The sequence below is a fragment of the Somniosus microcephalus genome, chromosome 5 (assembly GCF_052327205.1).
Source record: "Somniosus microcephalus isolate GS21.2 chromosome 5, FLI_Smic_1.0, whole genome shotgun sequence".
Lineage (NCBI taxonomy): Eukaryota > Metazoa > Chordata > Chondrichthyes > Squaliformes > Somniosidae > Somniosus > Somniosus microcephalus.
This window is the reverse complement of record NC_140991.1, coordinates 76,521,433-76,544,616: the sequence shown is the minus strand read 5'-3', so window position 1 is coordinate 76,544,616 and position 23,184 is coordinate 76,521,433. Positions and strand designations below refer to the sequence as shown.

Sequence of the window (23,184 nt, the reverse complement as noted above, 5' to 3'; positions counted from 1 at the left end):
GGATACAGGGCATAATTTCAAAATTTGCAGATGACACGAAACTCGGAAATTAAGTAAACAGTGAGGACAATAGCAACAGACCTCAGCAGGACACACACAGACTGGTGAAATGGGCAGACATGGCAGATAAAATTTAACGCAGAGAAGTGTAAAGTGGTATATTTTGGCAAGAAGAATGAGGAGAGGCAATGTGAACTAAATGGTACAATTTTAAAAGGGGAGCAGGAACAGAGAGACCTGCGGGTGTACGTACACAAATCTTTGAAGGTGGCAGGACAAGTTGAGAAGGATGTTAAAAAGGCTTATGGGATCCTTGGCTTTATAAACAGAGTCATAGGGCTGGATTTTCTGAATGGAGACGGGACTGCTGCTTGCCCGGTTTCAGTCCCGCCTCCATCAGCTTCTGGCCAACCATCGGAATTTTCCCCTGATTGACCTTGTTAAGCCCACCCAGCAGGCCAATTAGGGGGAAGTCAGTGACAGAGCACGTCAACGTATGACATGTCATCTGTCAAGAATTTTTGAAAGAAATGTCATCGTTTGACAGCTCTGTGAAGCTGTCAAACACTGACATTCTGTGTAGTTTGATGAGTCCTTGTGTTCAGGACTCATCAAACCTTTCTACTTTGCAGAAAACAGCTGGCTGTTGGATCGGAGGATCCAACAGCCAGTCTGTGATCTCTACGATGGAGATGTCGGGGACTATGGCTCCACAGCGGCTGAAGGCTGTAGGAAGAAAGAAAGTTAACATTTTCTAACACTTTACACTCACCTAACATACTTACCACTCCACACTTGCACCCATCACTCACCTCTACATCGCACTTTCAGACCCCACCGACCCCCGCAGACCTCCTACTCACCTCCTACACCCCGGCGGGGTTCCCCCAGGTCGAGAAGCCTGCATTTCATCACGAAAAATGGGGATAATCCTATTTTCTGCCTGTTAACAGGCAGTTAATAGGCTTTAATTCCTTCCCGCCTCCAAGGAAACGGAACCCGGGGCAGGACGACTTCCCGCCTCCTGGCAAGAGGGCACTGAGGTGGGTTGGGGGGGGGGGGGGGGGGTTTGCCACCTGCCCCCAAATTCTGCAACTTTCCTGGCAGACCCACCTCCTCAGGGCTGAGAAAATCCAGCCCATAGAGTACAAAAACAAGGAAGTTATGCTGTGTCATTCTGTGATTCTCTTAGGTCCCTACCACAATTCTGTATTCTTGTCAAAGACTCCATCCTCCTCCCTGGCTACTGTCTCAGGTTGAACCAAACTGTTCACAGTCTCACTGTCCTATTCGACCCCAATACGATTACCTGCCTATATCCTCTGATCCGCAACATCATCTGGTTCGGCCCCTACCTTAGCCCATCTGCTGCTGAAACCCTCACACATGCCTTTGTCACCTCCAGACTCGACTATTCCAGTGCGCACCTGGCTGCCCTCCCATTTTTTAGCCTCCATAAACTTCAGCTCATTCCAAAACTCTGCTGTCAATCTCCTATCCCACATCAAAACCCATTCACCTATAACCCCAGTTCTTACTGACCTACATTGTCTCTCAACTCCTTAAATTTAAAATTCCTGCATTTAAATCTCTTCATGGCCTCGCCCCTCCCTATCAATGTAACCTCTTCCAGCCTTACAATCTCCCTGAACTCTGACCCTGGCCTCTTGGTTATCCCTCTCTTTTGTTGACGATGGCAGCAGTCTGAGCTTGAGTGGCAGCAACCTGAACCTGTATAGGAGCAGTCTGAGCTTCCACTGCATCACTGCAGTTGGGTGGCTTCTGCTTGTGCTGTAATGGAAGCTGAGAGATCAGCCATCAGACGCTGCATGATGGTTGGGTCCACAAGTGCTCTAATGGAGTTGCCCATCACTTCCATGCTGGAAATCATAGGCTCCAAGCTCTGAGCAAAGCCCTGTGCAAGGTTGGTGCCGGACTCCTCCATGCTCCTTGACATTGCGGTCAGGTTTTCTGGCAGGTCTGCCAATGCACCAAGCATTTCTTTGTGCATACCCATCAGCCTTCTTCTGAAGGCCACCCCATCAAAGTCTTCAGCAGAACTCGTGTGCGACCTCGCCCTCTGGGGAGCTGGCACCTGCACTACCCTTTTCCCCCTGCCCTGCCTGCAGGCCATTCATGCCCAGTGACTCATTATGTGCATATCCCGCCTCTACCCTATCCTCTAAGGTACGCAGAGTGTCAGTATCTGAGCTGGTGGCTGCAAGTGTGAAATCGAGTGATGGTGCTGTGTCTTCATCATCAGTGTCTTGTTGCCCTTCAATTCCTGCTCCTCCACCTGGCCAGGTGGTAGTTCTGAAAGGAGAAAGGCACAAGGGTAAGGTTATGGTGAGGGGAGGGTGGGAAAGCAAGAGGTGCATGCTTACACATGTGCAGCTTGTAAATCAGAAGAGATTGTGGGATGAGTGGGAAGTGGGAAGGAGGATTACGTATGAGGATACCGTCATCTTGTATTGTTTCAGCCCCGCCGCTGACTACGGGTTCACCGATGGCCCTCCCAATAATGGCCAGCACCGTCTCCTCCTTCGGGGTCAGGTTATGCAGGTGTGCCGGTCCCCCGCCGGTTAAGTCCCACTGCCTCTGGTTGTGAGCCACTTTATCCTGCAAGAGAAAGGGAAGTGTGTCAGTGAGTGTGGTGCAATATGTTTGGGTGATGTGCCTGTCATGGTTGAATAGCAGACAGTGTGTGCAAGCTGTGAGATGTGAGTGTGAGGCTTGTAGCAGTGGTAAGTGTGTGAGGGTGAGGTGAAGCTATGAATGTGAGGTATGAGTCATATTTGGTAGAGATTGTTGGTAGGTAAGTGATGGCGGTGTGGTGCATTGAGCAGTGTGTGAGGCTAGTGATGCAGATGGTGGGATATGGCATTTGAAGATGAATTCACTGACCTTGACCACTCGTGTGAAGTCATTAAACTTCTTGCTGGACTGCATCCAGGTCCTCGGGCCTACACTGCTCCCATTCCCTTTTATGAATTTGCCTGGAGGGTCTCCTGGCCCCCTGTGAAAACAAAATCTCTCTTCTCCCGTCGACCTCCTACACCAAGGCCTCCAGTGCTGCATCTAAGAACCTTGGAGCACGCTCTCTCCACTGTTGTGTCATCAGTAGTACTTATCGACCCTCATGCCAGTGAAACCCTACATAATATTGCACACCTCTATTAAATCTCTCTTTAATCATCACTGCTCTAAGGAGAAGAATCCCAGTTTCTCTAGTCTCTCCACATAACTGAAGTCCCTCAACTTGTATTTATATAGTGCCTTTAATGTAGTAAAACATCCCAAAGCACTTCACACGAGCATTATCAAACACAATTTGACACCGAGCCACATAAGGCGATATTAGGGCAGAAGACCAAAACGTTGGTCAAATTGGTAGGTTTTAAGGAGCGTCTTAAAGGAGGAAAGAGAGGTAGAGAGGCGGAAAGGTTTAGGGAGGGAATTCCGAGCTTAGGGCCTTGGCAGCTGTAGGCACATAGATACATAGAAGATAGGAACAGGAGTAGGCCATTCGGCCCTTTGAGCCTGCTCCGCCATTCAATGAGATCATGGCTGATCATCCAAATTCAGTACCTGGTCCCTGCCTTCTCCCCATATCCCTTGATTCCTTTAGCCTTAAGAAATATATCCAACTCTTTCTTGAATATACTTAATGAACTCGCCTCCACCGCCCTCTGTGGCAGAGAATTCCACAGGTTCACCACTCTCTGGGTGAAGAAATTCCTCCGCATTTCAGTCCTAAATGGCTTACCCCTTATCCTTAGACTATGACCCCTGGTTCTGGACTCCCCGGCCATCAGAAACATCCTTCCTGTATCTAGTCTGTCCAGGCCTGACAGAATTTTGTAGGTTTCGATGAGATCCCCTCTCAATCTTCTAGACTCCAGTGAGTATAAGCCCAATCGACACAATCTCTCCTCATACGTCATTCCTGCCATCCCAGGTATCAGCCTGGTGAATCTTCGCTGCACTCCTTCCATGGCAAGAACGTCCTTCCTCAGGTAAGGCGACCAAAACTGCACACAATACTCAAGGTGTGGTCTCACCAAGGCCCTGTACAACTGCAGCAAGACATCCTTGTTCTTGTACTCGAACCCTTTTGCTACGAAGGCCAACATACCATTTGCCTTCTTAACCGCCTGCTGCACCTGCAAGCTTACCTTCAGCGACTGGTGTACAAGAACACCCAGGTCTCTTTGCACTGCCCCTTCTCCCAATCTATTACCATTCAAATAATAATCTGCCTTCCTGTTTTTGCCACCAAAGTGGGTAACCTCACATTTATCCACATTATAGTGCATTTGCCATGTTTCTGCCCAATCACCCAACCTGTCCAAATCGTGCTGGAGTTTTACGACATCCTCCTCACAGCATACCCTCCCCCCCAGCTTTGTGTCGTCTGCAAATTTGGAGATATTACATCCAATTCCCTCGTCCAGATCATTAATATATATTGTGAACAGCTGGGGTCCTAGGACCGATCCTTGTGGTACCCCACTAGTCACTGCCTGCCACTCAGAAAACGACCTGTTTATTCCAACTCTTTGCTTTCTGTCCGCCAACCAGTTCTCTATCCAAGTCAATACCTTGCCCCCAATCCCATGTGCCTTAATTTTGCACACTAATCTCTTATGCGGGACCTTATCGAAAGCCTTCTGAAAGTCCAAATACACCACATCCACTGGTTCTCCCTTATCTATTTTACCAGTTACATCCTCAAAAAATTCCAGTAGATTAGTCAAGCATGATTTACCTTTTGTAAATCCATGTTGACTTTGTCCGATCCAGTCACTGCTTTCCAAGTGCTCTGCTATTACATCTTTTATAATGGACTCTAGCATTTTCCCCACTACCGATGTCAAGCTTACCGGTCTATAATTCCCCGCCTTTTCTCTACCACCTTTTTTGAATAGTGGGGTAACATTAGCTACCCGCCAATCCATGGGTACCGTTCCAGAGTCTATCGAGTTCTGGAAGATGACCAGCAATGCATCTACTATTTCTAGGGCCACTTCCTTAAGTACCCTGGGATGTAGATTATCAGGTCCTGGGGATTTATCGGCCTTCAGTCCCATCAATTTTCCTAACACCATTTCCCTACAAATACTGATTTCTTTCAGTTCCACCCTTTCATCAGACCCTATGTTCCCAGGCATCTCTGGGAGGTTATTTGTGTCCTCCTTTGTGAAGACAGAACCAAAATATGTATTTAGTTGGTCTGCCATTTCTTTGTTCCCCATTATAAATTCCCCCGATTCTGACTGCAAGGGACCTACGCTTGACTTCACCAATCTTTTTCTCTTCACATATCTATAAAAGCTTTTACAGTCAGTTTTTATGTTCTCTGCAAGCTTACTCTCATATTCTATTTTCCCTTTCTTAATTAATCCCTTTGTCCTCCTTTGTTGAATCCTAAACTGCTCCCAATCCTCAGGATTATTGCTTTTTCTGGCCAATTTATATGCCTTCTCCTTGGACCTTATGCTATCCCTAATTTCCCTTGTTAGCCACGGTTGAGTCACCTTTTTTGTTTTATTTTTATGCCAAACTGGGATGAACAAATTCTGTAGTTCATCCATTCGGTCTTTGAATGTTTGCCATTGCCTATCCACCGTCAACCCTTTGAGTGCCATTCCCCAATCAATCCTACCCAACTCGCTCCTCAGACCATCATAGTTTCCTTTATTTAAATTGAGGACCCTAGTCTCCGAGTCAACTACTTCATTCTCCATCTTAATGAAGAATTCGATCATATTATGATCGCTCCGACCCAAGGGGCCTCTTACAACAAGATTGCTAATTAATCCTTTCTCGTTACATAATACCCAGTCTAAGATGGCCTGATCTCTGGTTGGTTCCTTGACATATTGGTCCAGGAAACCATCCCGTAAACACTCCAGGAATTCCTCCTCCACAGTATTGTTACTCATTTGGTTGGCCCAATCGATATGTAGATTAAAGTCACCCATGATGACTGCTGTGCCCTTATTGCACGCTTCTTTAATTTCTCTTTTAATGCCATCCCCAACCTCCGCCTTACTGTTTGGAGGTCTATAAACCACTCCCACTAACGTTTTTTTCCCCTTAGTATTTCTCAATTCTACCCATACAGATTCCACCTCATCAGAGCTAATATCCTTCATTACAATTGTGTTAATCCCTTCTTTAACCAGTAATGCTACCCCACCTCCCTTTCCTTTTTGCCTACCTTTCCTGAATATCGAATACCCCTGGATGTTGAGTTCCCAGTCCTGGCCTTCCTTGAGCCACGTTTCCGTAATCCCAACCAAATTGTATTTGTTTACTTCTATTTGCGCAGCCAATTCATCCACCTTATTACAAATGCTCCTCGCATTAAGACACAAAGCCTTCAGGCTTGTTTTTTTAACGCTCTTAGACCTATTAGAATTATTATTTACTGTGGCCATGTTTGATTTAAACCGTTGATTTCTCTGACTGCCACTTTTGTTTTTCTCCTTCCTATCTTTTGCTTTTATCCTTGTTTCCCTTTCCTCTGTCTCCCTGCTCAGGTACCCAACCCCCTGCCATTTTAGTTTAAACCCTCCCCCACAGCACTAGCAAACACTCCCCCTAGGACATCGGTTCCAGCCCTGCCCAGGTGCAAACCGTCCGGTTTGAACTGGTCCCACCTCCCACCTCCCCCAGAACCGGTTCCAATGTCCCAGGAACTTGAATCCCTCCCCCTGGCACCATTCCTCTAGCCACGTATTCATCTGAAGTATCCTTCTAACGATACCAATGGTGGAGCAATGACCACCAATGGTGGAGCAATTAAAATTGGGGATGCTCAAGAGGCCAGAATTAGAGGAGCACAGATATGTCGGAGGATTGTGGGGCTGGAGGAGATTACAAAGATAGGGAAGGGCGAGGCCATGGAGGGATTTGAAAACAAGGATAAGAATTTTAAAAAATCAAAGAATTGCTTAACCAGGAGCCAATGTAGGTCAGCGCGCACAGGGGTGATGGGTGAACGGGACTTGGTGCGAGTCAGGACATGGACAGCAGAGCTTTGGATGACCTCAAGTTTACGGAGGGTAGACGTGGGAGGCTGGCCAGGAATGCGTTGGAATAGTCAACAAAGAGGTAACAAAGGCTTGGATGAGGGTTTCAGCAGCAGATGAGCTGAGGCAGAGTCAGAGCTGGGCAATGTTCCGGATATGGAAATAGGCAGTCTTAGCATAGCGCGGCTATGTGGTCGATAGCTCATTTCCGTTGCCTGGTAGAAACATGGAGTTGGTAGCTAGGGAACGGAGTTCGTGGTGGGGACCGAAGACAATGGCTGGATGTCGGACAAGCGGTCTAATAATTTAGAGACAGTGGAGGGGTCGAGATGGGTGTCATCAGCATACACGTGGAAACTGACGCTGTGTTTTTGGATGATGTCGCCGAGGGGCAGCATGTAGATGAAAAATAGGAGGGGGCCAAGGATAGATCCTTGGTGGACACCAGAGGTAATGGTGTGGGAGCAGGAAGAGAAGCCGTTGTAGGTGACCCCTGGTACCATTCTAGTAGATCGCCTCTGTACCCTGGTACCATTCTAGTAAATCGCCTCTGTACCCTGGTACCATTCTAGTAAATCATCTCTGTACCCTGGTACCATTCTAGTAGATCGCCTCTGTACCCTGGTACCATTCTAGTAAATCATCTCTGTACCCTGGTACCTTTCTAGTAGATCACCTCTGTACCCTGGTACCATTCTAGTAAATCGCCTTTGTACCCTGGTACCATTCTAGTAGATCTCCTCTGTACCCTGGTACCATTCTAGTAGATCGCCTCTGTACCCTGGTACCATTCTAGTAGATCGCCTCTGTACCCTGGTACCATTCTAGTAAATCGCCTCTGTACCCTGGTACCATTCTAGTAGATCTCCTCTGTACCCTGGTACCATTCTAGTAGATCGCCTCTGTACCCTGGTACCATTCTAGTAGATCGCCTCTGTACCCTGGTACCATTCTAGTAAATCGCCTCTGTACCCTGGTACCATTCTAGTAGATCGCCTCTGTACCCTGGTACCATTCTAGTAGATCGCCTCTGTACCCTGGTACCATTCTAGTAAATCTCCTCTGTACCCTGGTACCATTCTAGTAAATCGCCTCTGTACCCTGGTACCATTCTAGTAGATCGCCTCTGTACCCTGGTACCATTCTAGTAAATCGCCTCTGTACCCTATTCAAGACCTTGACATCCTTCCTGAAGTGTGGTGCCCAGAATTGGACAATAATACTCCAGCTAATGCCTAACCAATGATTTATAAAGGTTTAGCATAACTTCCTTACTTTTGTACTCTTTGTCTCTATTTATAAAGCCAAGGAACCAAACAGCCGTATCTCATGCTGCCATCTTCAAAGATTTGTGTACGTACTCCCCCAGGTGTCTCTGGTGCTGAACGCCATTTGAAATTGTACCATTTCATTTATACTGCCTAATATAAATGCAAGTTGTTCTTGTTTTGTATAATCTCATTTGGGAATATGAGGGGACTGGCATCACTTTTGGCTACCTGAACATTTAACATTTATGGAGGTTGATGGTAGATGGAGTGTAACTCAGTACAGTTTTCAGTGTTACGTCAATTTGAATAGATAAGATTTCCTTCATTTCACACCCAGAGAGCCTTTCCTTTGGACAGTAACTTTGCCATTCCATATAGTGAGCCAATGTATTCCAAAGTACAACTGTAAATTGCTATGTTATTAAGCCTATAATGTTATGTTGTTCAAAGGTGCCGACTGCTGCTTTGATGCCCGTCTTGACCAAATGTGCCGGTTTTGATGTGTGCATTTATTAAACTGACCTTTGCCCCCTCTACTTCTCCTTTACACGAATGCTGTGGTAAACCTTTCGCCCAATTTTTTAAACATCAGAATGGCGTATATTTTTATTAAATAAATATATATAAATTAAGGCCACTCTCCTGATCTCCAGTCTGCTTCATAGCCTTGCTCTATCGCACCTCCACCTGCCTCAAGTCCTTGCCAAAGTTGTCCACTGCCCCTGCTGGTATCAGCAGCCAGTGCTCCTGCCACGGGCCCACCCCCACCCATCAACAGCATCCATATCTCTTCTCTTTGCTGCACGTCTGGGGTAGTGAGCCTTCGCCTCAACCCCCGCCCCCCCGCCCCCCCTCCCCGACCAAATTATTTTTATATTACCCTTTAATCCCCAGAAAAAAAAAACAACAGAATGCAGGACTGATGGGGAGAGTGGCTGGGACTCACTATGTCAACAGCCTGATATAGTCATATTCATAGAATCATACCTTTCAGCCAATGTCCCAAACTCCTCCATCACCATCTCTGGGTATGTCCTGTCCCAACGGCAGGACAGACTCACCAGTGGTGCCAGCACAGTGGTATACAGTCAGGAAGGAGCGGCCCTGGGAGTCCTCAACATTGACTCTGGACCCCATGAAGTCTCGTGGCTTCAGGTCAAGCATGGGCAAGGAAACCTCCTGCCCTCCTTCAGCTGATCAATCAGTACTCCTCCATGTTGAACACCACTTGGAAGAAGCACTGAGAGTAGCAAGGGCACAGAATGTACTCTGGGTGGGGGACATCAATGTCCATCACCAAGAGTGGCTCGGTAGCACCACTACTGACCGAGCCCTGAAGGACATAGCTGCCAGTCTGGGCCTGCAACAGGTGGTGAGAGAACCAACACGAGGGAAAAACCTACTTGACCTCGTTCTCACCAATCTACCCGTCGCAGATGCATCTGCCCAGGACAGCATTGGTAGTAGTGACCACCGCACAGACCTTGTGGAGACGAAGTCCGTCTTCACACTCAGGACACCCTTCATCGTGTTGTGTGGCACTACCACCTTGCTAAATGGGACAGATTCAGAACAGATCTAGCAGCTCAAAACTGGGCATCCATGAGGTGCTGTGGGCCATCAGCAGCAGCAGAACTGTATTCCACCACAATCTGTAACCTCATGGCTCGGCATATCCCTCACTCTACCATTACCGTCAAGCCAGGGGAGCAACCCTGGTTCAAAAAGGAGCATAGAAGAGCATGCCAGGAGCAGCACCAGCCATAGCTAAAAATGAGATGCCAACCTGGGGAAGCTGCAACACAGGGCTACATGCATGCTAAAAAGCAGAAGCAGCATGCTATAGACAGGGCTAAGCGATCCCATAATCAACAGATCAGATTAAAGCTATGCAGTCCTGCTACATCCAGTCGTAAATGGTAATGGACCATTAAACAACTAACGGGAGGAGGAGGCTCCATGAATATCCCCATCTTCAATGATGGTGGAGCCCAACAAATGAATGCAAAAGACAAGGCTGAAGCGTTTGCAACCATCTTCAGCTAGAAGTGCCGAGTGGATGATCCATATCGACGTCCACCTGAGGTCCCCACCATCACAAAAGGCATTCTTCAACCAATTCGATTTACTCCACGTGATATCAAGAAACGGTTGAGCGACTGGCTACAGCAAAGGTTATGGGCCCCGACAACATCCCGGCTGTCGCGATGAAGACTTGTGCTCCAGAACTAGCCGCACCTCTAGCTAAGCTGTTCCAGTACAGCTACAACACTGGCATCTATCCGACAATGTGGAAAACTACCCAGGTATGTCCTGTCCACAAAAAGCATAACAAATCCAATCCGGCCAATTACCGTCCCATCAGTCTACTCTCAATCATCAGCAAAGTGATGGAAGGTGTCGTCGACAGTGCTATTAAGCGGCACCTACTCACCAATAACCTGCTCTCTGATACCCAGTTTGGGTTCTGCCAGGACCATTTGGCTCCTGACCTCATTACAGCCTTGGTCCAAACATGGACAAAGGAGCTGAATTGCAGAGGTGAGGTGAGAGTGACTGCCCTTGACATCAAGGCAGCATCTGACTGAGTGTGGCATCAAGGAGCCCTAGTAAAACTGAAGTCAATGGGAATTGGAGGAGGCGGGGGGGAACTCTCCACTGGCTGGAGTCATACCTAGCACAAAGGAAGATGGTTTTGGTGGATGGAAGTCAATCAACACAGCCCCGGGACATCGCTGCAGGAGTTCCTCAGATCAGTGTCTGAGGCCCAACTACCTTCAGCTGCTTCATCAATGACCTTCCCTCCAACATAAGGTCAGAAATGGGGATGTTCGCTGATGACTGCACAGTGTTCAGTGCCATTTGCAACTCCTCAGATAATGAAGCAGTCCATGCCCGCATGCAACAAGACCTGGATGACTTTCAGGCTTGGGCTGATAAGTGGCAGGTAACATTCGCGCCGCGAAAGTGCCAGGCAATGACTATCTCCAATAAGCAAGAGTCTAACCACCGCCCCATGACTTTCAACGGCATTACCATCCTGGGGGTCACCATTGACCAGAAACTTAACTGGACCAGCCACATAAAAACTGTGGCAACAAGAGCAGGTCAGAGGCTAGGTCTTCTGTGGCACGTGTCTCACTTCCTGACTCCCCAAAGCCTTTCCACCATCTACAAGGCACAAGTAAAGAGTGTGATGGAATACACTCCATTTGCCTGGATGAGTGCAGTTCCAACAACACTCAAGAAGCTCAACATCATCCAGGACAAAGCAGTCTGCTTGATTGGCACCCCATCCACCACCTTAAACATTCACTCCCTCCACCACCAGCATACCGTGGCTGCAGTGGGTACCATCTACAAGATGCACTGCAGCAACTCGCCAAGGCTTCTTCGGCAACACCTCCCAAACCCGTGATCTCTACCACCTAGAAGGACAAGGGCAGCAGGCGCATGGGAACACCACCACCTCCAAGTTCCCCTCCAAGTCACACACCATCCTGACTTGGAAGTATATCGCCATTCCTTCATCGTCGCTGGGTCAAAATCCTGATACTCCCTCCCTAACAGCACTGTGGGAGTACCTTCACCACACGGACTGCAGCGGTTCAAGAAGGCGGCTCACCACCACCTTCTCGAAGGCAATTAGGGATGGGCAATAAATGCTGGCTATGCCAGCGACGCCCAGATCCCATGAACGAATAAAAAAACAACAGCCAGAGCCAGATCTAGGACAGGTTAGGAACATAGGTATAAGTGTCTGTTATCATTAATTAGTGAATGGGGGAAGTTAATGAACACACATTGGAAAAGTTGTTTTATATTTATCCTGTAGAATGCTACTTTTTAGAGATTAACACAATAGTAAGGAAGGATATTAGCTCTGATGATGTGGAATCTGCATGGGTAGAGCTGAGAAATACCAAGGGGCAGAAAACGTTAGTGGGAGTTGTATACAGACCCCCAAACAGTAATGCTGAGGTTGGGGATGGCATTAAACGGGAAATTAGAGAAGCGTGCAATAAGGGCACAGCAGTTATCATGGGTGACTTTAATCTACATATAGATTGGGCTAACCAAATTAGTAACAATACTGTGGAGGAGGAATTCCTAGAGTGTACGGGATGATTTCCTGGACCAATATGTCGAGAAAACAACTGGAGATCAGGCCATCTTAGACTGGGTATTACGTAATGAGAAAGGATTAATTAGCAATGTTGTTGTGCGAGGCCCCTTGGGGAGGAGCAATCATAATATGATAGAATTCTTCATTAAGATGGAGAGTGAAGTAGTTGACGCAGAGACTAGGGTCCTGAATTTAAATAAAGGAAACTACGATGGTATAAGGTGCAAGTTGGCTAGAATGGATTGGGGAACGTTACTTAAAGGGTTGACGGTGGATAGGCAATGGCAAACATTTAAAGATCGCATGGATGAACTACAGAATTTGTTCATCCCTGTTTGGCATAAAAATAAAACAAAAAAGGTGACTCAACCGTGGCTAACAAGGGAAATTAGGGATAGCATAAGATCCAAGGAGAGGACATATAAATTGGCCAGGAAAAGCAGCAAACCTGAGGATTGGGAGCAGGTTAGGATTCAGCAAAGGAGGACAAAGGGATTAATTAAGAGGGGGAAAATAGAATATGAGAGTAAGCTTTCAGGGAACATAAAAACTGACTGTAAAAACTTCTATAGCTATTTGAAGAGAAAAAGATTGGTGAAGTCAAGCGTAGGTCCCTTGTAGTCAGAATCAGGGGAATTTATAATGGGGAACAAAGAAATGGCAGGTCAATTAAATACATACTTTGGATCTGTCTTCACAAAGGAGGACACAAATAACCTTCCAGAGATGTCGGGGAACATAGGGTCTAATGAGAGGGAGGAACTGAATGAAATCAGTATTTGTAGGGAAATGGTGTTAGGGAAATTGACGGCATTGAAGGCCGATAAATCCCCAGGGCCTGATAATCTACATCCTCGGGTACTTAAGGAAGTGGCCCTAGAAATAGTAGATGCATTGCTGGTCATCTTCCAAAATTCTATAGACTCTGGAATAGTTCCCATGGATGGGAGGGTAGCTAATGTAACCCCACTATTTAAAAAAGGTGGTAGAGAGAAAACGGGGAATTATAGACCAGTAAGCCTGACATCGGTAGTGGGGAAAGTGCTGGAGTCCATTATAAAAGATATAATAGCAGAGCACTTGGAAAACAGTGACAGGATCGGATGAAGTCAACATGGATTTACAAAAGGTAAATCATGCTTGACTAATCTACTGGAATTTTTTGAGGATGTAACTGGTAGAATAAATAAGGGAGAACCAGTGGATGTGGTGTATTTGGACTTTCAGAAGGCTTTCGATAAGGTCCCACATAAGAGATTGGCGTGCAAATTTAAAGCACATGGGATTGGGGGTAAGGTACTGACTTGGGTAGAGAACTGGTTGGCAGACAGGAAGCAAAGAGTTGGAATAAACAGGTCTTTTTCCGAGTGGAAGGCAGTGACTAGTGGGGTACCACAGAGATTGGTGCGAGGACCCCAGTTATTCACAATATATATATAAATGATCTAGACAAGGGAACTAGATTTAATATCTCCAAGTTTGCAGAAGACACAAAGCTGGGTGGGCGTGTATGCTGTGAGGAGGATGCAGAGAAACTCCAGTATGATTTGGACAGGTTGGGTGATTATACTGCATCTGCTATGCATCTGCCCAATGTGGATAAATGCGAGGTTATCCACTTTGGTGGCAAAAACAGGAAGACAGATTATTATCTGAACGGCAACAGATTGGGAAAACGGGAAGTGCAACGAGACCTGGGTGTCCTTGTGCACCAGTCGCTGAAGGTAAGCATGCAGGTGCAGCAGGCGGTTAAGAAGGCAAATGGTATGTTGGCCTTCATAGCGAGATGATTCGAGTACAGGAGCAAGGATGTCTTGCTGCAGTTGTACAGGGCCTTGGTGAGACCACACCTTGAGTATTGTGTGCAGTTTTGGTCGCCTTATCTGAGGAAGGATGTTCTTGTCATGGAGGGAGTGCAGCGAAGATTCACCAGACTGATACCTGGGATGGCAGGAATGACGTATGAGGAGAGATTGGGTCGTTTGGGCTTATATTTGCTGGAGTTTAGAAGAATGAGAGGGGATCTCATTGAAAGTTATAACATTCTAACAGGACTAGACAGACTAGATGCAGGAAGGATGTTCCCGATGGTCAGGGAGTCCAGAACCAGGGGTCACAGTCTAAAGATAAGGGGTAAGCCATTTAGGACTGAGATGAGGAGGAATTTCTTCACCCAGAGAGTGGTGAACCTGTGGAATTCTCTACCACAGAAGGCAGTTGAGGCCAACTTATTAAATATATTCAAGAAGGAGTTAGATATATTTCTTAAGGCTAAAGGGATCAAGGGGTATGGGGAGAAAGCAGGGACAGGGTGACGTAATAAAACTCACTATGCACTTGCTTTGAGCATAAAGCAAGGCTTTAATCAACTTATTTCTGAACATGGAAGTCTAGTTGTATCCACTAGCTCCTTGTCTTTACAAAATGTCCCTGGCAAGCTGGGGCCAACGCCCGAGTATTTATACTCCTTGGACGTCGCCACCAGCTGGCCATCCAGTGTTATTTCATAGGTAGTTTCTTGATGATGAGATTTATGACACAGGGTACTGAATTTGGATGATCAGCCATGATCTTATTAAATGGCAGAACAGGCTCGAGGGGCCGAATGGCCTGCTCCTGCTCCTATCTTCTATGTTTCTATGTTTTAAAACAGAGGAACAAAACAGGTATTCTGCAGCAATATGAAGGTTTTAGGGATAAAATTGCTAACCTGCAAGTGCTTTTTATTTTGAGCCCTGGTACCTTTCATATAGTAGGAGGTTGCTGTGGCTAGAAATGTGAGTAACTTTCCCCAGCTTCATTGTAGTTAGGGTTTATGAACATAATCTCACTAAATGTTAGATTAATGGATTGGACTGAGACTCTAATTTATTTCCTCTAATTTATGCTGCAGTCTATAATTTGGATTTCTAAGTGATATTTCCCCTACACCAGGTGATGCAGTGAATCTAAAGCCCCTCAATCCAACTGCTATAACCAGTACCAGTCACACTTGGTAACTTGCTTTTGAGTTGACGTTTTCAACTGGTTATATATATAAAAACTAAGGATAGAATGTATGACTTTGTAATGGGGACTCAATTACGTTATTTATCCCCCGCCCTCTAACCCTGCCTCCTCTGAAGACTACACTTAGCTTTGACTCTGTCTGCAGGGAGATCAATTAGTTCATAAATTTTAACAATTTCTCATCTCAGCAATTAATTTGATAAATCAAACATGCATTTTTAAATTTTCACCAGTATTTTTTTTTAGTCAAATTTAAAATGCACAAATCACACAAATTGTTTTATGGTAGAAAACAATCCATATCAACTTAGTAAAACTATTAGTCCTTAAGCTGCATTAACTAGGTTATCTACTATGGTGAATAATACTCACTTGTGGCTGCAGGCGTAAACAAGGGAAAGAATCGAGTGCCCAGGCAACTTGTTCTTCATTTTCTGCCAATGTTATTGTACAGGTGCTATACACCAAAATACCTCCAGGTTTTAGTAAGTTGACTGCCTAAGAGAACACTTCAGTTAGAAACCAGAGCCAAATGTAAAATAAAAACAAAATGGTGCAGATGTTGGGAATATAACATTTAAAAAAAACAGAAAATGCAGGAAACACTCAGCAGGTCAGGGAGCATTTGTGGAGAGAGAAACAGAGTTAACATTTTAGGTCGATGACCTTCCATCAGAACTGGAAGATGTTAGCGATAAATAGCTTTTAAACAAGTACAGAGCCTGGGAAAGTGGGGCAGGGAAAGGAAAAAAGGTCTATGATGGGGGGAGGGCAGGAGTGACTAAATGACAAAAGGGTTGACGGTGCAAGGAAAAAGGGGGTAGTAATGCAACAAGTATAGAAACAAAAGAAGGGTCCAGAGGATGTGTAAATGGTACAGCAGAATAGCAGAGGAGTGAAGCATGGAAAATCTGGCAAAGTGGAGAGGGTTGCCATGGCTCAGTAACATGGCAAAAAAAAGACAGGCGGACCCCAGGGGCATGAACCACCCTGCTGGCCGTGGGGGATCCCCACCTCAAGCACCAGTCCATGGCTCCGTAACATGGCAAAAAAAACACAGGCGGACCCCAGGGGCATGAACCACCCCGCTGGCCGTGGGGGATCCCCACCTCAAGCACCAGTCCATACCTCCTCCACTCCCAGTGGCTCTGGTGCAGCCATGCTCCATTACCAGCCCCTGAAGGTGAATTTCACCATTGAGCTATTAGGAAGTATACATTAGATTCAAAGGGCTAGATTTTCAGTAGCTTGCGCCAGCAGTTAGCGCCTTAAGAGAAGTGATTTCCGGGCGCTATGCGTGTAGCGCCCGGGCGCAGCGCAGTTTGCGCTCCGCCCCAAATTAAGTTGCCCGTTAGCGCCGGCGCAAAGTTTAGCGCCCGCCCGGATGCGCGCGCAGAAAATGACGTCACATCCTCGTGCAACGCCCTTTGGCCGCCCCGATTGCAAACTTCAGTCGGACCGCCCCATTGTGCGGCGGGCGGCCGGAGCGTTTGGAAAAAGGAACGCAACACAACCAGCGCGGGCCCCGGGGGGCGCTAATTAAAGGGAACGTCCTCTCCAGTATAAAGGCCATCCTTTTTTCAGAAAACAGTCTTGTGCAACGCATTTCTGGAGACACAACAAGGAGGATAGCTAACTGGTTTCAAGCAGCAAGAGCCAGGTATTTTTGGACTCAGGCAACAGCGCTGCAAGTGGCCATTTGGAAATTAGAGTGTTTGCCAGGATTTGATGGGGGTTGCATGGGGTGCCAACGCGGAGCTGCAGCTCCATGTCCGTAGGGCTCGCAGACGCATTGTGAGAGGGGCAGCCCTGGCTAGAGGCAGAGGGGGCTACAGGCGTCGGCCACGTAGGCCTTACCCAGTCAGGCTATACCGCCAGCAGCGCTCCTACCTAAACATGAGTGCCGCGCGATGTGTTAAAAGGCTCCGATTCCGAAAGGGGGTGATTGCAGAGATCTGCCACCTGCTTCGCCGAGATCTGCGGCCAAAGCTCAGGTGCAGGACGTCTCTGTCGGTGGAAGTGAAGGTGACAGTGGCATTGAACTTCTATGCCACCGGCTCCTTCCAATACGCTGCTGGGGACATAGCAAACATCTCCCAGTACGGCGCGCATCGCTGCATCCGCCAGGTGACCGAAGCACTGTTCAGAAGGAGAAGCCAATTCATCTCCTTCCCCATGGCCCTGGAGAGCCAGCATCAGCGCGCATTGGGATTTTCCAGACTCGGGGAATTCCCCTTGGTGCAGGGCGCCATTGACTGTACGCATGTGGCTTTGCGGGCCCCTCTGGAGCATGGCGAGCAGTATCGCAACAGGAAGGGCTACCATTCTCTGAATGTGCAGCTGGTCTGTGACCACAAGCAGCGCATCATGGCAGTCAATGCCAGCTTCCCAGGCAGCAGCCACGATGCCTTTATCCTGCGGCAGAGTACTGTGCATGACATGTTCCAGGCACAGCCTCCCCCAAGAGGATGGCTACTCGGGGACAAAGGCTATCCTTTGTGCACCTGGCTCATGACCCCGCTCCGCGCGCCCAGGACCGCTGCTGAAGAGGCCTACAACGAGAGCCATCAAACCACCCGCAACATCATCGAGCTAACTATTGGGGTCCTCAAGCAGCGGTTCCGCTGCCTTGATCGCTCCGGAGGAGCTCTCCAGTATTCGCCGGACCGGGTCTCCCAATTTGTGGTGGTTTGCTGCATGCTACACAACCTGGCTATCCGCAGGACTCAGGCACTGCCACCTGACGTTGGACCAGCACCTCAGGAGGAGGAGCAGGAGGAGCATGAGGAGGAGGAGGAGCAGGAGTACGTTCCCAGGAGGGAGCGACCAGGGCCAAGGGCCGCACGACGCCACCTTATTACACGGTACTTCTAAGCCCCCTGTCAGGGAATGGCCAGGGGCCATGAGGGAAGATGAATGCAGCCGCTCCGCAAGCCCTCAGCCGGCGAAGCCAACAAACACTAAGAAGAACAACCATGGAGACTGCATGAATAAAGAATAATTTTTTATTACACAAAAATGAAAAGCCCTTCCCACATGAATCCCCAAAAACAATAAACGGGCCCCACAAAAAGCCCAACAAACGACTCACTCCCACAAACTGGGGAGGAGCCACTCCACCTTTATTGAAACCGGGCCTCAACGTCGGCCTAACGCAAAAAAAAAGCCCTCCAAAAGCACAACCATGGGCAAAATAAAGATGGCCACCGCCATATTAAAGGAAAGCTGGCCACACCCTCTACTGAGTGGCCCGCGAGGGCGAGACCTTGGCCAGCATTTTGCCTCCCCTGCCCTGCCTGCTGCTCCTTCGCAAGCTCTGCCCAGTGGCTGCTGCGAGGCTGGGGGAAGGCGCCTGAGGCTCAGATGCCGCTGGGGGGCGGCCTACACGGCGTTTGGGCCTCGAGGGGCCGTCTGCTGAGTGGCGCACCTGAGCCTGGCCACCATCAGCTGCAGCCGCTTGCCGTCGACGCCCCAGAGGGGGAATGGCGGCGACGGATGGCGCAATGTGGGCCAGCTGGCGTCTGGGATGCGCTGGCTGGTGCTGTGGCGCGGTGGCACTCGGCCGGGCCCGCACTGCAGGATCCGCAGCAATCAGCCGACGGCCGGCTTGCTGGGATGGTCCAGCGCGGCGCCTGCCCTGGCGATGCCTGCCTGAGACAGCGCGTGTGGCAGCAGTGAGTGGCCCTGTGGTCCTGGTGTGCGCGCGCATCACATCCGCCAGGGTCTTGACGGCATCAGTTAGCATGCGGCCAGTCGCGGCAGTTGCTGCCCCGAACTCGCGCACACTGGTCGCCAGCGACTCGATGGCCTCAGGCATGCGCCCCACCACGCTCATGAGCTCCGTGTGGCGCCGGTCCGAGTCGTCGGCCATCTGATCGAGCTTCCGCACCTCCTCCGAAGTGAAGGTGTCCGGACTGGAGTCGCGACTCTCCCGCTGGGGAGGAGGGGGCCGAACTAGGGGACCCTTGCCGCGTTGGTGACGGCGAGTGTGCCGAGCAGCAGCACTCCCCTCTGATCCTTCCCCCCTTTGGGGGGAAGGCCGCGGGCCACGCGCACGGCTGCTGGGTGGCTGGACGCCACTGGTCCCAGAAGCTGCATTGCCCTGCGACAGTTCCTCCAGGCACTCGTCCAGTGAGGAGGTGTCAAGCATTTCCTCCTCTCCTGCGGGACGTGACTGTTCCCCCGAAGGTCCGGCTTGCTCCTCCTCCTCCTCCTGGTTGGAGGTGCTGTCACTGGCAGCCTCAGGGTCCTGGTCGTCACCAGCTGAAAGCAGGAATGCACAAGAGTAGCTTCAGAGTGAGGAGACGGCGTCAGCGAGGGAGTTAGGACTGGTGGGATTCAGCGCATTGGTGGGACAGTGGCAAAGGAGGTAGCTCGGATGGGCCAGTGCGACGCGAGAGGGCCAAAAGGCGAGGTCCTTACCATTGCCGGGCAGTGGAGGGTCGGATACACCGCACGCTGTGGGGACAATCACACGGGCTCCCATGAGCACACACACGCGCTCCTCCAGCCGAGTGAGCTTCTGCAGCTTGGCGCGGCCACCCCTGGCACGGGCCTGGCGATTAAACGCTACTTTAGCCTGCAAGAGAAAGGACGGGCTGTAAGTGCGCAGTGAAGCCCTGATGTAGTGTGCACTGCCTCCCATGGTGGAATAGCTTGGACAGAGTGAAGCCCTGATGTAGTGTGCACTGCCTCCCATGGTGGAATAGCTTGGACAGAGTGAAGCCCTGATGTAGTGTGCACTGCCTCCCATGGTGGAATAGCTTGGACAGAGTGAAGCCCTGATGTAGTGTGCACTGCCTCCCATGGTGGAATAGCTTGGACAGAGTGAAGCCCTGATGTAGTGTGCACTGCCTCCCATGGTGGAATAGCTTGGACAGAGTGAAGCACTGATGTACTGTCCACTGCCTCCCATGGTGGAATAGCTTGGACAGAGTGAAGCCCTGATGTACTGTCCACTGCCTCCCATGGTGGAATAGCTTGGCCAAAGTGTAGAGTGCCGAATGGCCATTTGATGCTCATGACTGTCCCAATGCTGCTGGCTGAGGGCTGGCCAAAAGGACTTTCAGGTCCCTTTGCCCATCATGTCAGGTGTACATGCAAGAATGAGGAGGAGACTGGAAAGGCTACTCACCCTCACAATCCTGGTCAGATCGTTGTATTTCTTACGGCATTGTTTGTGGGTCCTGGGGGCCTCGCCGGTGAACGTCACCCTCTGGGCGATCTGCTTCCAGGCTTTGGTGTAGTCGTGGTGGGTTGGATTCCTCCCACTCTCTGGAAACAAGATCTTGCGCCTCACCTCCAGAGCTGTGACCATTATGTCCAGATCACCCTCTGAGAAGCGCAGGGCACGCTGACGGGCCTTCTCTGGCGTTGCCATGACTCCCTGGGGCTGAGCAGTAGTGTTGAGGCCTCTTTGCAAGGCTGCAGTGTGCAGGGCGTGGCAGCAGACCAATTCGTCCCTTCCCCCTTTAAGAGCTGGTCGGCACCACGGGGTCTGCTGTCAGTGCAAAAATGACCGCACCCGTGCTGCGCCCCGCCTGGGCGCTATCCCTCTGGACCGCCGGCTTAGCGCCTAAAGAGAGTAGTGGAACGCCTCTTTTAGCGCTCCACCAACCTCTTAGGGCGAAGCCACTGAATTCCCGGCAACGGGGCGCTACTTTGGGGCGGGCGCTAACTTCGGGCGGGCGCTAAAGCTAGTGCCCCAAAACTGCCTATACTGAAAATCTAGCCCATGCACCCTTCCCCTTTAAGAGCTCACTGGCACCAGAGTGTCTGCCGTGCGCAGCGCTCTGCACCGCCGGCTTAGCGCCTAAAGATAGTAGTGGAACGCCTCTTTTAGCGCTCCACCAACCTCTTAGGGCGAAGCCACTGAATTTCCGGCAACGGGGCGCTACTTTGGGGCGGGCGCTAACTTCGGGCGGGCGCTAAGGTTAGCGCCCCAAAACTGTCTATACTGAAAATCTAGGCCAAAGCACCTTCCCTGAAGTTTTCTCTCCATTAATTGTTAGATGGAAGAACAAGGGTTATGGATCACAAATTTGATTACAAGAGAAGCTACAGCGAAATTATAGTTCCCCAGTGTCCCTTTGGATTGCTTGTACTTTAAATATATACATCAACTTTTGATAACACTTGAGTTTACTAATTACAGGAAACTCTCTTTTTACCGGCACCTAAATAACTGGAAATCTCTCAACCGGCAAAATTCAGGAGTAGGTTCAGGTAAGTTTTACTTCATATTAGTGGCCGTGTAATCGGGGTTCCTGGATCTGTGGCCGTGTAACCGGGGTTCCGGCACCTGTTGCCATGCAACAGAGATGCCTGGATCTGTGGCCGTGTGACCGGGGTTCCTGCACCTGTTGCTATGCAACAGGGACGCCTGGATCTGTGGCCGTGTACGGGGCTCTCGTACCTTAGTAAGTATACTTCTCTGTAATCCGGACTTTTTGATCAACCGCCACCATGCCGGTCCCGTCGGTGCCAGATAAAAAAAGAGTTTCCTGTAGTACAAGTGGATCTTTCAAAACAAAAATATAGGAAAAAAGTCCAAGACTAAAGGGCAATATTTCAAATAAAAAGATTTTCATGTTTTTGCCAGAAAGTACATAAAATTGGTCTTCAACTGAATTCCTTTAATAATTACATTAGTGTTGCATAAAACAGGGAGAACGCTTACCAAACTCTATCAAGGGAAAGCACTTACCGCTCTAAACAACTTTCGCTGCAATGGCTGATAAGAAGCAATTTCCTTTAAGCTCCAATCACAGGCCATATTTGGTCTCCGACCTAACCCACTGCAAGGTGCATCTAGAAGTACACGATCAAAAGATTCCGGTGGGAACGGAGGCCCCACTGTAGAAATCAGAAATAGTTAGCTGTGTAGCTTGAATCAAACATAATTACTAAATTCTTAAATTTAATAAAAATGATATATCATCCGAGTTGAATTTAGGCTAATTAAAAATGATTTTCCGTTGGTAACTTCTGGACTGAAGTAATGGCCTTTGCATATGATGCTGTCTTGTAGAGAAATCAAGATTGAAAAAAGATCTAAGATTTGCCTTTTCCACCACCAGATCTGCTCCATTCCTCTTTTTCCTATAATGCATTTTAGGCAGGACAACATAATTGTGTACTAACTGATTTGTTTTAAAGCTTTAGAAAGGGAAAACTAAATACTGTACTGACAAATGTACTTAAGACATTCGCTGAATGTTAAAATTCGGCTTTGTAACATCCTGAGCATGTAAAAGGTACTTTGGAATATGAAGTTTTTTTTATATACAAGCACAATCTCAATTTCAACTTTTCAGTACTTTCAAACTCTACTCAATGATTGCTTTCTTTCATACCTTGCCCATCCCAAGTTCCTTCCTTTGCAAGGGCTTTAGTTCCATCATAACAAAACACTTTTATACACTTCAGCTGCAAATTCTCAGCATTCTGCTTGATCTTCTTTACCTTATTTGCAATCTTATCCATTGCTATCACTTCCCCCTGTTAAAAAAAAAAGGTAAATGTTCCAAATTTTAATAGGAGGTAATAATAATACTGTTTTTGTAATTATGTTTACTGTTGTCAAAAACAAAAAAAGAAATGCAGGTTAAGCAGCATCTGCGGAGAAAGCAAAACAGTTAATGTTTCAGGTATAACCCTGCATCAGAACCGAGTTTCAGATTTCCAACATCTGCAGTAATTTTCTTTTGCTTTTACTGGTGTCAAACTGTTCACGGAATTT

The 23,184-nt window shown here is 48.4% G+C and overlaps 1 protein-coding gene across 5 annotated transcripts in view; it reads right to left on the bottom strand.

The window, feature by feature from the left end:
• nsun6 (NOP2/Sun RNA methyltransferase 6) overlaps positions 1 to 23,184 on the bottom strand; it is a 76,054-nt gene that overhangs the window by 7,408 nt on the left and 45,462 nt on the right. For all 5 annotated transcript variants that reach the window (XM_085987850.1, XM_085987847.1, XM_085987845.1 and 2 more), the window contains 3 exons: positions 22,799 to 22,943; positions 22,150 to 22,298; positions 15,816 to 15,941 (listed from right to left, as the gene is read on the bottom strand). In XM_085987850.1, coding sequence (XP_085843976.1) covers positions 15,816 to 15,941; positions 22,150 to 22,298; positions 22,799 to 22,943 — 420 coding nt within the window. The remainder of the gene's footprint in view (positions 1 to 15,815; positions 15,942 to 22,149; positions 22,299 to 22,798; positions 22,944 to 23,184) is intronic.